General features: G+C 41.8%; 1 protein-coding gene across 2 annotated transcripts in view; it reads right to left on the bottom strand.

Moving 5' to 3' along the window:
• Positions 1-4,291: 4,291 nt before the first annotated feature.
• The window catches only part of FNDC3B (fibronectin type III domain containing 3B), a 184,386-nt gene continuing 173,744 nt past the window's right edge, over positions 4,292-14,933 (bottom strand). For both annotated transcript variants that reach the window (XM_048059579.2, XM_067001989.1), the window contains exon 26: positions 4,292-7,736. In XM_048059579.2, coding sequence (XP_047915536.1) covers positions 7,425-7,736 — 312 coding nt within the window. In that variant the 3' untranslated portion in view covers positions 4,292-7,424. The remainder of the gene's footprint in view (positions 7,737-14,933) is intronic.

Here is a 14,933-nt window from a genome sequence, read left to right on the forward strand (position 1 = left end):
CACAGCCCTTTCCATCTCAGCTAGGGGCTGGTGCATGCTGTGACTTTCCAAATCAGAGCAAAATTCAAAGCGCTGTATCTGGACCAAAAAAACCCCAACCAACCAGTCCCAAACCTCTCTACCTGAGGGAAATGCGGCGTTTGGCCCCATTTCAAACAATGCTGCATGAAAGGGCACTGCTCCCTTTTCTTTTCCTCATGTTCTGCTTGATTGTCAGGTGATTGCAGAGCTGCACATGAGAAAGAACAGGCGTGGTGATTTCTAAGCCTCTGTTCACGTTGGCCTTCTCTACGCGGCCCCCTTCCACACACTGCCCAGCGCTGCAAACCGCCCCTCGGCAGGGTGGGATGGAGTCAAGCCCTGGCAGCACTTCCTGCCATGAGCCCGCAGCACGACCAGCTCCCAGGTGCCAAGATTTAAACACCTGCAACACCCCCATATTACAACAGGCAGCAAAAACTTGTGCTACAAATTCTCACCAAAAATTAAGCCAATATCCATGATCACACACGGGTGTGTATTCTGCCCGGTCAATAGCACCAGGGGACTTGTAGCAAGCAGTGACAATGCAATTGATTGTTGTAAGATTCCCTGTGCTGCAAAAGGTGCGACCTTCTGTTTTTGGCTGCACAGGAACAAGTGCTCAGCTGTGGTTCTGAGCCCGCTGCCCGACCACCAGCTCATGAAGGAAGCGGGTGGGTGGCACAGGGGCTGTACCCGGGTGGTGCACGGCGTGGGGCTCCTGCCTGGGCAACCTCTGAGCATCTCCAGCCTAATGCCAATACATGAGGGGGAAAAAAAAAAAAAGCAACAACATTTCAGATACAGTCAGATCACCACAGCGGTTTCTTCCTCATAAAAGCCCTTTGGCTAGAGGAACCTTGGCCAATGGCCCAGCTGAGCTGCTGGGCACGTGGATGCGAGCGGTCCTGAGAGCCCCCCGGGCCTGGCCTGCGGGTGTCTTGGGGAAAAAAGGGCACTCCGAGGCCTCTGTCAATGAGCACAGTGTTTGCACTGGATTAGAGTGGGATTTCTCCACTCTGTTCACTTGCTGATCCTCACAAAACTTCTGCCTCCCTCCTGTTTGCTCTGTTTTGTTTGCAGAGAGTAAGTTTTTATGCAACAGAAAGTGAGGGAGATGAGCTAATAAAATAATTACTAAGAAATGACATCCACTGAGCCCATTGACCCAAGCAGTTACTCATTAATCATGCTAGTAGACCTAAAAATACTTTAGATTGCATGCGATACGATCTACACTAGCAATTAGTACAACCAATATAACTACTCAAACCAACAACAGCACGTTCACCTAAATAGCAGCAGATAGCCAGCTAATCTGCTGTGTTTGAAAGCGTCTTGTCAAACCTCGTATTTGTCTCTTTATTTCACCCAGCCAAGAATCCGCACATTGAGAGAGCAATTGTCAAGAGCAGAAACGGATGCAATCATTTAGAACTTATTAAATGTATTACCAATAAGATAGCCTTTTCAAGGGATCTCAGCTGGCTTTCTGCTCAGCCATAAAAGTATTAAACCAAAATGTCCATATCCTCCTCTCTGTTTACCTGTGGTTCTCATTTCTGAGAAGAATAAGAGCTGACATTTATGTCTTCACTCCAAGGAAGGTGAATATTACGGGCAGAGAATATAATTTCTACACCACTTCAAAGAATTATAATACATCATGAATTCTGCAATAACTATAATTCCAGAAAAATATTTATACAGGAAATATAATTCACAGATAAGATTTCTACAGTAATTTCCGCATGACTTTTCCCTAACGCCTGCCAGCAGGTGGGCGAGCAGAAGCGGAGGCGGTGCGGGGCCGGGCCTGGCAGGCGCAGAGCTGCTCAGCACCGCTTTGATGGGAGCCCTGCTCCCGTGATGGCCGGCCTCAAACAACCCGGCCAGGTACCCGGGCCATGCTGGAGCCCTGGGACACACGGAATGAGGGCTCAGGCCATGCTCCTTCCTTCAGGAAGCCCCTTAAGCCGGAGCTCCCAAAGTGTTTTATTCTCAGGGGTGTTTTCAAACACTGCTGCTATGCCTCAGGACAGGAGGGAGAGGCACAGGTGAATTGCACTCGCCTAGGGGCAGGCAGGAAGGCCTCAGGACAACTCCCGCCTCCCTTCAAGTGCATGTTTTCTCCTCAGAAGGAGCTGTTTGCACTAGGCTGAATTTGAGCGTCTCCTAAAATTCAAAGGCTTGAGGGGCTCTAGCAGGAGCAGCTCGACAGGAGGCCACTACACGGTGTAGGGGACCGACGCTGGCCGCCGCCCCGCTCACTTTCTGTCCTGCGGTGCCTGCGGGCCCGGCCTCCCACACAAAGACCCCCTCCGAGGGGCTCTGCTCTCCTCCACCAAACCGCACGTGCTCCCAACTGGCGACAGCGGCTGAAGACAAGACCACAACAAATTTTACCTGATTCGTTTCTGAGCAGGCTCTTTGATTACCGAGAGGAGACAGAATTGCTGCTGCTATAGAAACAGCAGCCTCCAGCCCGGTGACCACGCTCGGCTGCAGGCGGACCTGGAGATTGCTCGGTTTGCGAGGTGGGGCACGGCCTGCCGGCCTCGGTCGGCTCCACACGAGCCCAGAGGTCAGTTGTAAGGCCACGGAAATATCTAGAAATACAAGCCCCGGCTCTGTTCCAAAACTTTTCAAAGCAGATATTTTTCCAGCATCAATAGAGACAAGAGATGGTGTTAAACACAGTCCTGCCCGAGCAGGGATACTGCTTGCTCTGTAGTGCATTAATAAAACAAAGCCCACAGGAAAGTTCGTGCTACCCACCCACCCCTGTCCAGTCTGGGTGTGCGATTACAACACAACGCAGTGCTCGGATGGCGAACATAAATCCTCCTTCACTGTCCCGGGCTTGCCAGGCTCTCACTGTTCCCCGTCATCCACAGACGGTCATGGGAGCTGGGAACCGAGGAGTGGGTGAAATAAGAGAGCTCTTCAGGTAAGAAAGCGCTGGCTACCTGTCTACAGACATCTTTAAAAGATTTATTAGAGAGAGGTTGTTTTGACAAGCACCGTTTAAATAAATAAATAAAGAGCAACCAAGGGGAAAAAAAAAACAACAACAAAAAAAAACCCCCTACATTTCCTTCAGAAAAACACTCATGTTTGCAAATTGCAGTAATGAAAAAAGTAAACAAATAAAATGCTGTATTTATGCAGTGATTTGAAGAAGAGAAGCTGTTTAAAAAACAAACACTGTGTTTGCCACGGGACATGCATACATACCAGCTTAATTCTTTATGACAAGTAATTGAATTTATTGTGCATAATTAACGGTAAGTGAAAACTTCTGGTATTTCAAGTGTTTATTTACTCAGAGACATCAAATCCAGGTATATTTTTACAGTCATCAAAATTTCAGGCAAGCTATTCAGAAGAAGTGACTAAAACACCTCAGCAACTTGTCTCACCCAGTAAAGGACACAGGAGAACTCAGCTCCTAAATTCCCAGATAAAGATCAGGGCTGAGTGCACTGCACCCACACTCCCAGTTCCCAAACCCCAGCCCACTCCAGCAGGAACTCGATATTCTCGGGGAGGATTTTACACTGAAATGTTATAGCAGCCTTCAGATTCGTGCTGCAGCTACGGCCCTGTTCAGGGACGGCCAAGCTCCAGCTTTCCAGGGGCGGGATGGAATTGCCACGTATTTAGCTCAGTCTTAGAAAAGATCTCGCTTAAATCCCTTGAGTGAAAAGGGACTGAAAGGCTTCTCTGCGCGGCCACGGAGACTGCAGCTGTCAAACTCTCCAGAAGTCTCCTGCTGAGGTTTCCAGGCCACCTGTGTAAGCCACCACAGAAGGCCGGGTCGCTGAGCAGTGCTCTCCCTGAGCCGGGAGAGTCGGGCTGTTAACAGAGGCTCCGGCTGCGGGGGAGAACCAGGCTGCAAGGCCATGGCCACTTCCAGACAGCACCGGGGCTCGGAAATAGGCCAAAATGCTCATCCTGGTGAAAGTAGCTAATCCAAAGCTCAAAGTGGAGGATCTGGGAGACCACAGCAACGCTACAGAACAAACCACCCCAAAAACTGCCCTCTGTACTCTGGGGTGCAGCCCTGCGGGGAGACCCAGGGCACCGAACTGCACCAGCAAGCGCTTCATAAATGATGAAAACCTTTCCAACTACAAATCAGAAACGTCCCGAGTTAAACTTGGGATTCTCACTCCTGCTTTCGGTTGCAGTAACATCACCTGAGTACCAGAAAGGGCCACCCTACCAGACTGAAAGGACTGTATTCAGTGAAGAAAACTCCTGGTAATATCAGAAAGAATTAAAACATTTATTGGGCATAAATATATTACATATACACTACAGATACAGTTAAGTCTTACATACATAGTGTAGTATTTGCAAAATCTATACATTAAAATTGATATGGCAGTTTTAATACAATGCATATGAAATAGTCTAAAATTTACAATACAAGAAAACTTATGATTATTTTTTTTTTAAAGTTGAAAAGCTTGGAATGTATGTTCCCATAGTGAGGTAAAAACTTTTTTTTTTTTTTTTTCAATTTAAAGAACTGTGCAAGGATAAGGTTCATACACATTCAGTTAGGGCACTTCTCAATCGTGACACTGAATACTGAACTACTGTAGCCAACAAACAGGATTAGAAAACATTTCAAGTTCATAAAGAAAAAGGCAGAACAATATAAAAACATCTCTCTCCTTCCTTAAGGGCTGTAAATATTTAGTGTTTCATTCTACCTTTTTGTGTGTGTGTGTTCATTATTTCTTTGAGAGCAGAGAGCTCTTGGAGTTGATTCAGTGCCTGATGCCACCGGATCACAGGGCAAAAAGACATATGGGAAGACAAGGCATCAGCAAACTGCGGGAATGGAAACCCAAACAGAAACGGTTTATGATCTGTGATGTTAATACATGAACCACAGCCAGTTCACTATGGCAGAAAATACGAACTAAAATAATGCCAAGGTAACTGATTTAGGGCCTGCTCCAACTCCTGCAGAACACTTCGTTAACCCCAGGGTTGGAGTGGGCATTGTCATGAGCATGATTGCACAGGGGACCGAACAGGTTGGCACTGACAGAAATGCTTGAAGTCTAACAGATCGCTTCTCTCTGCGCTTCTGCTTGCTGCTTTTAGTATCTTTGTACTGCAAGCTTTCAAAATTGATCAAATTACATAAAGCAAGTTTTTTTTTTTTCAATTTTTCTTTTTTAAAAAAAGATGTCAAGCTTGGGTTTAATAGCAGCACTGCTGAAACAATACTCCAAAAATAAAAACGGGACTCTACTCAGATTTCTGGGTTTCCAAACTAGCAGTCTTTTCATGGTTTTAAAAAATACACTTTCCCCACCCCTCCATTGAAAACAGCTGTCTATGCTTTGCTCACAAAATACAGATGCAAGGTCACAAAGTTTCATATCACAAATAAATTTAAATAAGATGTAAATAAATTTGACAAGCCATGACTTTGGCAAAAACAAAAAAATATATATATTTAGCTCAATGCCATTAGTTTGCAAGGCTAAATTAAACTAATTATAGTCAATAACAAAATACAGAACATTTCTAATATTTGCTACATCTAGAGAGGCACACAGAATAATTCATTGATCTTAGCACTTTCTTTCCAGAGATGATTATGTTTTTGGATACATGTAAACGTTTGAATCACTGATAATGTTTTTTGGCATTTAATGTACTAGATGCTCCCATCTTCAAAAACACAAGAAAATGTAAGAAGATTAATAATACTAGGAATGCTGCCAGGTAAAAAGTTGACCTAAAGTACAACAGTATAAAACAGACAAAATATAACATGCTACAGGGGGTGGGGAGGGGAATTAGTACATAAGTACACTTTTTATTTTTTATTTTTTTACAATAAATAAAAGATTGCACTGTAATTGGTATTTAAAGTACTGTATGCAGTATATAGTATAAATAAACCTAAAACAAAAATAATGTTGTTTTTCCCCATTACTTTGGTTAAGGGAATATTATGCTAGTACAGGACACTGAATCCTAGACAATGGAGACAGAGCACAAAATAGCTAGGACAAAAGCAAAACCAAGTAGCAAAAATATACAAAAACAATAGGCAGGGAAATACACTGTGTCTGTTGCACCCTTTTGGAATCTATTTGCACCTCCAGCTCACTTATGTCCCTGAGGTACTCGCACAATGTTGACTTAATATAAATAATCCAATGACTCAAGAGTTAAAAAATCTATCTTGATGGATTAAAATGTGTGTCTCGGAAGAGGCAGGTAGGAGGGGGGGGAACACAGCTGTAAGAGCGAGGACTATACCTCTGTAGGACTCCAGTCCCAATTTTGCAATGTACCAAGTATTTCGATTAGCCCTGTGTTAAGAATAATGTAGGCACCCATTTAAGGTACTTAAAATAAACAGATCCCATTTCTGATACCTCCAAGAAAGTTCTATAAAATCAATACCCCTCCAAAAACCAAAAGATCAACTGACAGTGAAGTTTGCTTACATTTAGTGTAAATCTCACCTAATTCAGTAGAGGCAGTAAGCTGTCACCAGCTCTAATCATATCAATCAGACTGAACATAATAGAATAATATCTACTATTAGATTAGGAATAGTTATATACAGTGACAAACAGACAAGTTAAAGCAGCTTTTAAATAGCTGAACATGGGAATAACTAACTATTGCACAATGCCCTCTTACTTAAAATTACTGCTAGGAATCAAAATGGTAAAAAAAATCTATAATGCTTCATAATTTATATGCAGTTTGGTTACTTGATTTCTTATACAGGCAGTTCATAGTGTTGTAACTGTAACAATAACAGGTTTTTAGACTGCAGGATACTGTTCCAATTTAAATGCACTAAGCAGTTAAAATAACAATTTATTTTTATCTTGAAAAAATGGGGCAAATGTAGTGAATAATTCATAGGCAACATTGCTAATACTGTTCAATGAAGACCTGGTATTGCTGACTAACACTGTATTCTAGTCTTACCACTATACACGCTTGTGACTAATGTTTAGGAGAAGAAGAAGAAACAAAAAAGTGATTCAATTAAAATTTCCTAAATAGTAAGATAAAATAAGAGACTGTAAGAACTTCAGTGAAAACAAAAACAAAACCACGATGACAAGGCAAATTGGTGACATTTTTGAAACTGTGAAGGAAAAAAATCTTGCTTTTGGTATCTGGTTTGCTTGTTTCTCCAGTTTGACCACTTCCTAGTTTTGAATTTCAAAAAGGTGCATCAAAACACTGATTTATCTTTCTTCAAGCTAGAACTGTAAAAACAAGAGAAGTATATAAAATGCATGGTAGAACAAAAGGATTTCAAAAAGGAATATCTGAATAAATGTGTGGATTATAATGCGTAGCATTAGTTAAATTTGTATCTCAAACTTCCATTGAATTCTCTACTTCATAAAGAAGTATTGTAATATACAGGCGAATATAATTGACAAACTTGCAAAGCCAAGAACAATGAGGGCTGCAAACTGTTCATCAGTAGGAATCATGTTCTTTATCTTAGGATTATCTATGCTTCCCATTTCTCCCGCAAGCATGATCTCGTTTCGCTGAAGCATAAAGGCAACGGATGGGCTGAAAGGTCCACTAAGTTCCTGTGAGGTATCCAAGCACCGGCGACACACGCAGACGCGAAACCGATAGTCTGTGTTGACTTGAAGGCCTGAGATTTGGAACGTGGTCTCATCTCCCTTGTACACCTTCAAAACAAAACAGCAAGCACAGTTAAATATAAAAAGCAGAACCACCTCCGCTTTTTCATAATATCAGAACAAATTCAAGAAGCGTATGACGTATTTGTTGAGTGAAACATGAGTGTAAATAGTCCGTTCTAAGTAGAGGCAGAGGAAACCTGTACATGAAAGGGTCCTGCATTTCATACAAAGTCACAAGTTGTAATAAATTAAGGTAGATTTGGCAAGGATTTGGGCCAGGAAGTTAGGTCAAGCCTGAGTCTGGTAAGGAAATGTTTCTGCAGGCCTCAAGGGAAGCCTCTCGGGAGGTCAGGGTAGGCCTCAGCAAAATGGCGGCATGCAGAGGAACAGAACAGAGACGTCCGACCGTGGCAGGTCTCCACAGAGAGCTCAGCAGACTGCACGCACACAAGAACAGCCAAGACTTCAGGCAACATATCGTACACAAGACATGCTCATCTTTTGTGGGTGTGATAAATACCACAAACATATTTCTGTACTGTTAAAATGTGACTTTATGCTTAAAATGTCTAAGACGTAAGCACCATATTTGGCCCCAAAATGAAGAAAATATGCAAACTAAGTTTATTGCAAGACATTCACTGCACAGTCATAAAAATCATACAAATACTATTTTAATATACTTTCCTCACATTTCTCTCAAGAGTCAGCAATTATGCCAGAAATTACACTTTCTGAATTGTGGAAACAATAAAATATTATTAAGGTATAAAAAGCTCCTCTTGGTTGCATTGTATTTTGTTCTTTAACAATCCAAAATCCATGATGTATTTATGCTAATCAAATGTAGGTAACTTATGACTCAGAGCATGAGTCACAGTATGAGAAAGAAGAGAGAGAACTGAGTATCTCAGAGTTTTGCGACTTAAATGGAAAAAGACCACTGGAAACACTTATGAACTCTGAAAACAAATAACCAGTCAACAATTTATATAACGCAGGGTTGCTGAAACTGGTATTTTATTAAATAAAAAACAAGGTGTCACAAAGTGCTTTTATCTCCTAGAAAAAAAAAAACCCTCAACTTTGGATGCTTCTTCCTTTACTCATTTCACCGGTTTCCTTCTCTTCACAGCAGGAGCAGGAAGCTGAGTGCTTCTCTGCCCTCCCGAAGGTAAGAGCTCTGGCTGAGAGAAGGTAACGAGGGAAATTAAAACTGAGCCGACAGAGGACTTCCTGTGTGTTACTCCAGGGTAGGAAAAAAAAAAAAATCAAAATGAGACAGACTCAGCTAAACACCACTTAAAGAACGCAACTTTCCTGCCCATGCGTACCCCTGAGACTCATCCTTCAGTTAGGAAGCCAGTCTGATTGCCTGGAAAGGTCTAGGACAAAAGATCAAGGTTTTCCTTCCATTCATTTTCTCTCCTCCTTTTAAACTTTTAAACTTCCACAATTTTTCCAAATACAGTTTGAATGACGGTGACTGAGGTTCCAGACGAAGAACTCCAGTAGCAAGCTGGTTCCTGGCCCCAAGACGTAAAGCAAGAAGCAGCGCTTCAACAAAATTATTTCACCTTCATCACGTACGCTCAGCATTCACAGGAAGTTCATTCTAGCTCAAGTGACAGGAGCACAACGAATTCATGCTGTAAATGTCTGCAATTAACCAAAGCTACACGCCACTGCCTTTCTTGCAATCTTTGCTCATCTTCCCAAAGCCACCGAGAAGCAAGCCATTAAGGTACAGTAATACATCACAGGAAAAACAATTACAAGCACTGTAGCTGCCCACAGAATTAATGTGAAGGCTGAAACATCTGTTTGCAAAGCATACCTCTTATCAAGAAAGTCCCTGCCACTGTATTTTCCAATGGCAATTGGAAACGTTCCTCCACCAGACCCATCAGAATTCTTCTGCTTCAGGGCCTTAGCTAGCCCCGCATTTCTGTAGTCTCTAAGACATCACAACCCAAAGCTGTACAACACAGCTGTAAGCAATGTGTATTTTTGGTTCTGTTGTCACTATTAACTTCCTTTCAAAATGCATCATCAGAGGAGTTCCACGTGTCTTTGCCATAAAGTAATTCATTTGCCACAAACAACACTACTTCTAAAACAAAACAAAAATCCGGTAAAATCCAAAAACTGAATTTTAATTTAGAAAGTACCATCTAAACTTCCAAAAAGCACATTTCACAGATACTAGGGATTGGATCTATACAACCTGTCTTTGCACTGAAAAAAACCTCTGCAGTTAATTGTTTCTGTTACTTGTTTCGGTGTGTCAGGGTGGTGAATACCGGTGTAAACTGGTAACTGGCTAAGGTCAGCTAAATCAAAGACTTGTATCTTCATTACAGTCTAATAAATACAGATGGCCATTCAAGACAGCTACTCAACAGTACTTCTCAGAAAAAAGCCAGTCAGCCAAGTGAGAGAAGGGTGCATCTTTAAAGAAAGCTTGAGGAACAGTCAAAAGTACACTGGCTACATGAATATTCAATGCTGATAAAGACAAACCATCTCCTGTGCTAGAGCTAGGAAGGTGGTGGAAATTGTCCTGCTTTCGGTGAAGACTGTTAGCACCAGTGGAGCTATGGCCCTTCTCAGTAACAGGCAAACGATTCTTGTGCTTAATTATCATCCCTTCGGACAGCAGCCTCTGCATCCTGCACAACTGGCTGCAGCGAGCGCCCTCGAGGGCTATGCAACAGAAGGCACTACTGGCCTGAGCTCAGTTTTGCCTGCCTTAGTGTCCACGCTGAATTTTGTCTGCCTTAGTGCCTCTCGGACCATGCTAATCTAGGGCAGAATGCCCTGAGCACAAACACATATGCTTGGCTGTTAATGCAGTTACACTCTGTGATCAGACTTCACATACACAGCAACAACAACAAAAAGTAATTTAATTTTTAATTTGACAATTATGTACAAGGCCTTTGAACTTGCTATGCAAAGATTAAACCCAATATGATTGTGTAAACCAGCATATATATATATATATATATATATATATATATATATATATATATCACACTGCTTTGGTGGCCACCAAGTCAGAGTAAAGAGTCTACCCAATTTATCCCTTTCAGTTCCTAGAAACAGCTCTTCTGTTTAGGCACCTGAGAATATAATAAAAACATGATGAGCTTTTTGCCTTGCTCCCTCAGTGAAAATATCATCACAAGTAATAAACCACTGCTGAAGCCCCTTACGGCACTTGATACTGTTGATCAAAATAGAGAGCCTAGAGAATTCCTGTAGGCAAGTATTTCTCCGTTTCACAGATGTCATTAAATAATTCCAAAACCCCTCAATCTTCTCCAAACAATAAAAATATGACAGCCACAATTGCTCTATAAGCAACACACTGGGAAGTGTAAGATAGCCTTATGTGGTGCTTGTACTGCACTGCAATGACCACTGTATTTAATAATTAATACAAGCCTGTTTTGTATGGTAATCAAGAAACAGAGGCAGGTTTCAATTTATTTAGAAAGCATGCCCACTTGAAAGGTTTTATTTCTTCTAAGTCATTTGACAGATTTCTCTGTAAGAAACAGTCTGGGCTTCTTCTTTTATCCAGACTCATAATCAGTGTCACTCACTCCACTGCTGAGATGGTCTGGAACACTTTAGAGCTGCGTGGACAGGAGGTGGGCTGCACTTACATTCTCTAACAAAAGTAAATTATTTGTTCCGTCTCATTACACAAATCTGGCATCAGGAGGCAGAGAAAATACTCTACATAAATAGCACAAAGACTAAATGCCAATGCATGTTATACATATTATTCTGGCTTGTAACCAGGATGAGTGCCTTTGACTTGCTATTTAAAACAGAGAAGGAAAAACATGGATTTGTGGATCAGAACTTTAAACAAATTAACAGCGCACTGAGTGTGTTTCAGAGATTGTGTGTGTACTGAGTCTGAAACAGAGCACAAACAACAATAAAAATCAGAGCTTGGTAACATCGACTGGATTCTCCCAGGCATCCACCTCTTGGTGCAGAAAGGCCCTCGGGACTTCAGCAGCCTTTCCACTGCGCTGCTGGGACGTTTCACATTTTTCCAATGCATTTACTTTCATTTGGAAAACATTTAGGGACAGTTTTCTTCCCAGTACAGTTGTGGCAGAAGCTCATGAAACACAATTGCCTCCAAATTCTCAGAAATTTCAAATGTAATTTTTTTTTTCCTCACAGGCAATGATTTAAGGATGAACGAGCTTTAAAACTTGGCATTCTCATTTCCCTCGGACATCTCTTATGAAGAGTTGGCTCCTTAGTGATTTGATCCCCAAATCTGTTCATGTAGGAAACCAAATCTTAGGCTGCCGTGTGCTAAGAGAACATTATCCCAAACTTCACCTGCTTGTGCTGCACAACCCAGCCCCTTGCACTCACTTGAGGTTAAACCTATGCAAAGCTGAGGATGATTTCAACACAACTGGAAGCTAAGTTCTAACTGAATAAACTCTGTCAGACAAAACTGCAGGACACACAAAATCCAATCTCAGCCAGCGACTCCTGGAGTTTGCAGTGGTTTACTTCCTGACTTGTAAACAAGGAAGATCTGATTTCCTAAAAGGAACTGTAATGTCACATGGCACTGCTTTCTGATGTATCCAAATAAAGCCTACAAATACACAAAAAAAAGAACATATGGCTCAAGAAATAGGAAAAAGAGCATTCAATATTTTTAACATGCCGTTTAGGTAGCCACATTACTATCTGTTTACCTCCTGCAAATCAAATTCATCAGACACAATTCTCAGTAGAGAAATATTTACCCACGAGTTCATCCAGAAGAGGGCAGGGATGCCTGCAGTCTGAAAGAAAGGGGGTTTGAGTACTTTGACACCACCTCTGCAAGGTCAGATGGCAGAGGAAGGGTGGCTTACGGGATGTGGAGGGCTGCATCCATGCGGCTACAAGTAGAGGCAGGCAGTTCAGGTGTGATGATCAGAAACTACAGGAGCAGGAGCTTTACCCAGAAGCATGTCAGTGGCTAAATTTGCGGCAGGGGAAGGAGATGCTAAAGCAATTTCACATATTTTGTATGTTAATGAAAATTATTATTTTATATAGTCTGTATGTGTTTCTACAACATAAATGAGGCACAAGTACAGCACAGTGGGTTCCTCCTAGGTGTTCTTACATCTCTCGAGAGCATCCCTAAGACGTACATACGCTGCAGAAGATCAGGGAACTCAGACTTGGAGAGTTAACAGATGGCAACGCGACATGGCTTTCTCCAGTTAATGTTTTACTTCATAGTGAGTTTGCTATATTCATTCACTTTAGATACAAAACATACTAGACAGGTGTTACGATGCTCTCCTTTAAACTGTTCCACAGGTAGTCCCAGAAAAAACAATCAGCGTGGTGTCCTGCAGAGCTACACTGTGTGAACGAGAGAAGTGAAACGTAGCCACTTGTTTCAGCACGCACCCTACTCTGTGCCAGGAAACATGAAGCAGGCTACTTCGTGCTTAGTCAGCACAGCGTGCCCACGTGGATTTTCTCTTCTCTGAATGAAATTAATATGGAAGAACAACACATTCTGCATCTTCTGGAGGGCTTCTGAGCAAACAACTGGGTCAAGATCCATAGTATAAAATTCTTCCAGGAATAATAAGTATCACAACCATGCAGCTTGAGGGACAAGTTGCATGAGCTTCCTTTAGGAGTCCAAGCAGACTCCACGCTCAGCACTGTCCCACTCTGTGCACAACTGTTCCCCAAATAGTCGCGGGATATGGTTGTGTTTTCACATGTCAAACACAATCATCGTGAAAAAGATCTAACTCAGTTTTCGTGATGATAGGATCTTTCTTTTGGAAAGACTCAAATCCATTATGGAAAGCATGCAACATTCTTGTCCATAAAACACAACTGCTCTAGTTTAAAATACGTAAGAACAGTATGGATGCAAAGCCAGTGCTGCAACGGGCTTATCGACATCTTCCTATTACGTCTGTCAGAATAACAGAATCTTTGCAGAATTTCCTGGGGGGGGGAACACAGACGTGTATCAAACATTCTCCCATCTCACACACACAAAATAGACTCACAGCGACCATCATCTTGATTTCTGCTGTGCAGTCATTTGTACAGATGGTAAACGCTTTGCAGTTTAATTGGTTTGTTCTACTCCAGGAGATGCCTGCACATGAACTTACACTCGTAAGCTTTTATTTATTAAAACCCTGAAAACAAGAATTAGACCTTTGAGCTAAAATGAAAAAAACTTTTTTGGTCAACTATTAGCTATATTCTTCACCTCAAGTAAATTAATTAGGAGCAGGCACAAGATGTGGCTCCATGGATTTTTAACACATCTTCCTAGTTAAAACCTTTTAAAGTCTTGCCTTAAATAGCTGCCTTTAAATTGCTGCAAATAAAGTGATGTGACTATTGACAGGATTACGGACTTGTAAGAGAAAAAGCTTTTTATGTTCATTAGTTGAAAAGTTAAAATTTTAAGGTAATTTTAAAAGTGAATTTTTATTTGGTGACAAACATAAATAAATAACTTCGATCAGTGAAGCCGATTTCTGAGACAGTGAGCTGTGCAACTCTCCTCTTCCACGGCTGGTTATCGGCTGGTCCAGCCACAGAAGTTACGGTGTCAGGCTTTGAGAATCACAGCCGGGAGCTTCTTCCAAGTGAGTCACTTGCGAGAACACAAGTGAAACACCTCTCAGCATTGTCATGCTTCATGTGGTTATGAGAAACTAAAACCAATATCAGACCCTGAAGACTACTTTTAATTTCCTTTATTGCTGGTGTTTTTTCACACGATTATTTTTTGGCTACAAAGATTAAGCCATCAGCTACCTTAAAGAAACATGAAGCCGTGCCCGGTTCTCCACAAGGATCACCAGAACATTTTAAGCACTGAAGCTATGCTCACTAAAGCTGTTCATGGAGACTGCGTGTTGGGGCTACTTGTAAACAGCAACAGCAGAACAGGTCCACTCAACCCACTTACCACTAAGAGGCCACCACAGTAAAGAGAGGTCATGTTACGTGTACAGTGCCAACAACGATTCCCAACAAAAACAATGGTTAGGTTTCTGAATATGTAGCACCCACACGAATTGTTTTTATGCATTTATGCCTATATGCTTTTATGTTTATGTTATTTTAGATAACTCATTAATTTGCAGTAACACTCAAAAATAAGACTGAAGAGAAGCAAAGGCATAGTTGCAAAGAAAGTACCACCTTATT

Source organism: Anser cygnoides, chromosome 9 (assembly GCF_040182565.1).
Source record: "Anser cygnoides isolate HZ-2024a breed goose chromosome 9, Taihu_goose_T2T_genome, whole genome shotgun sequence".
In the NCBI taxonomy this organism is placed as follows: domain Eukaryota; kingdom Metazoa; phylum Chordata; class Aves; order Anseriformes; family Anatidae; genus Anser; species Anser cygnoides.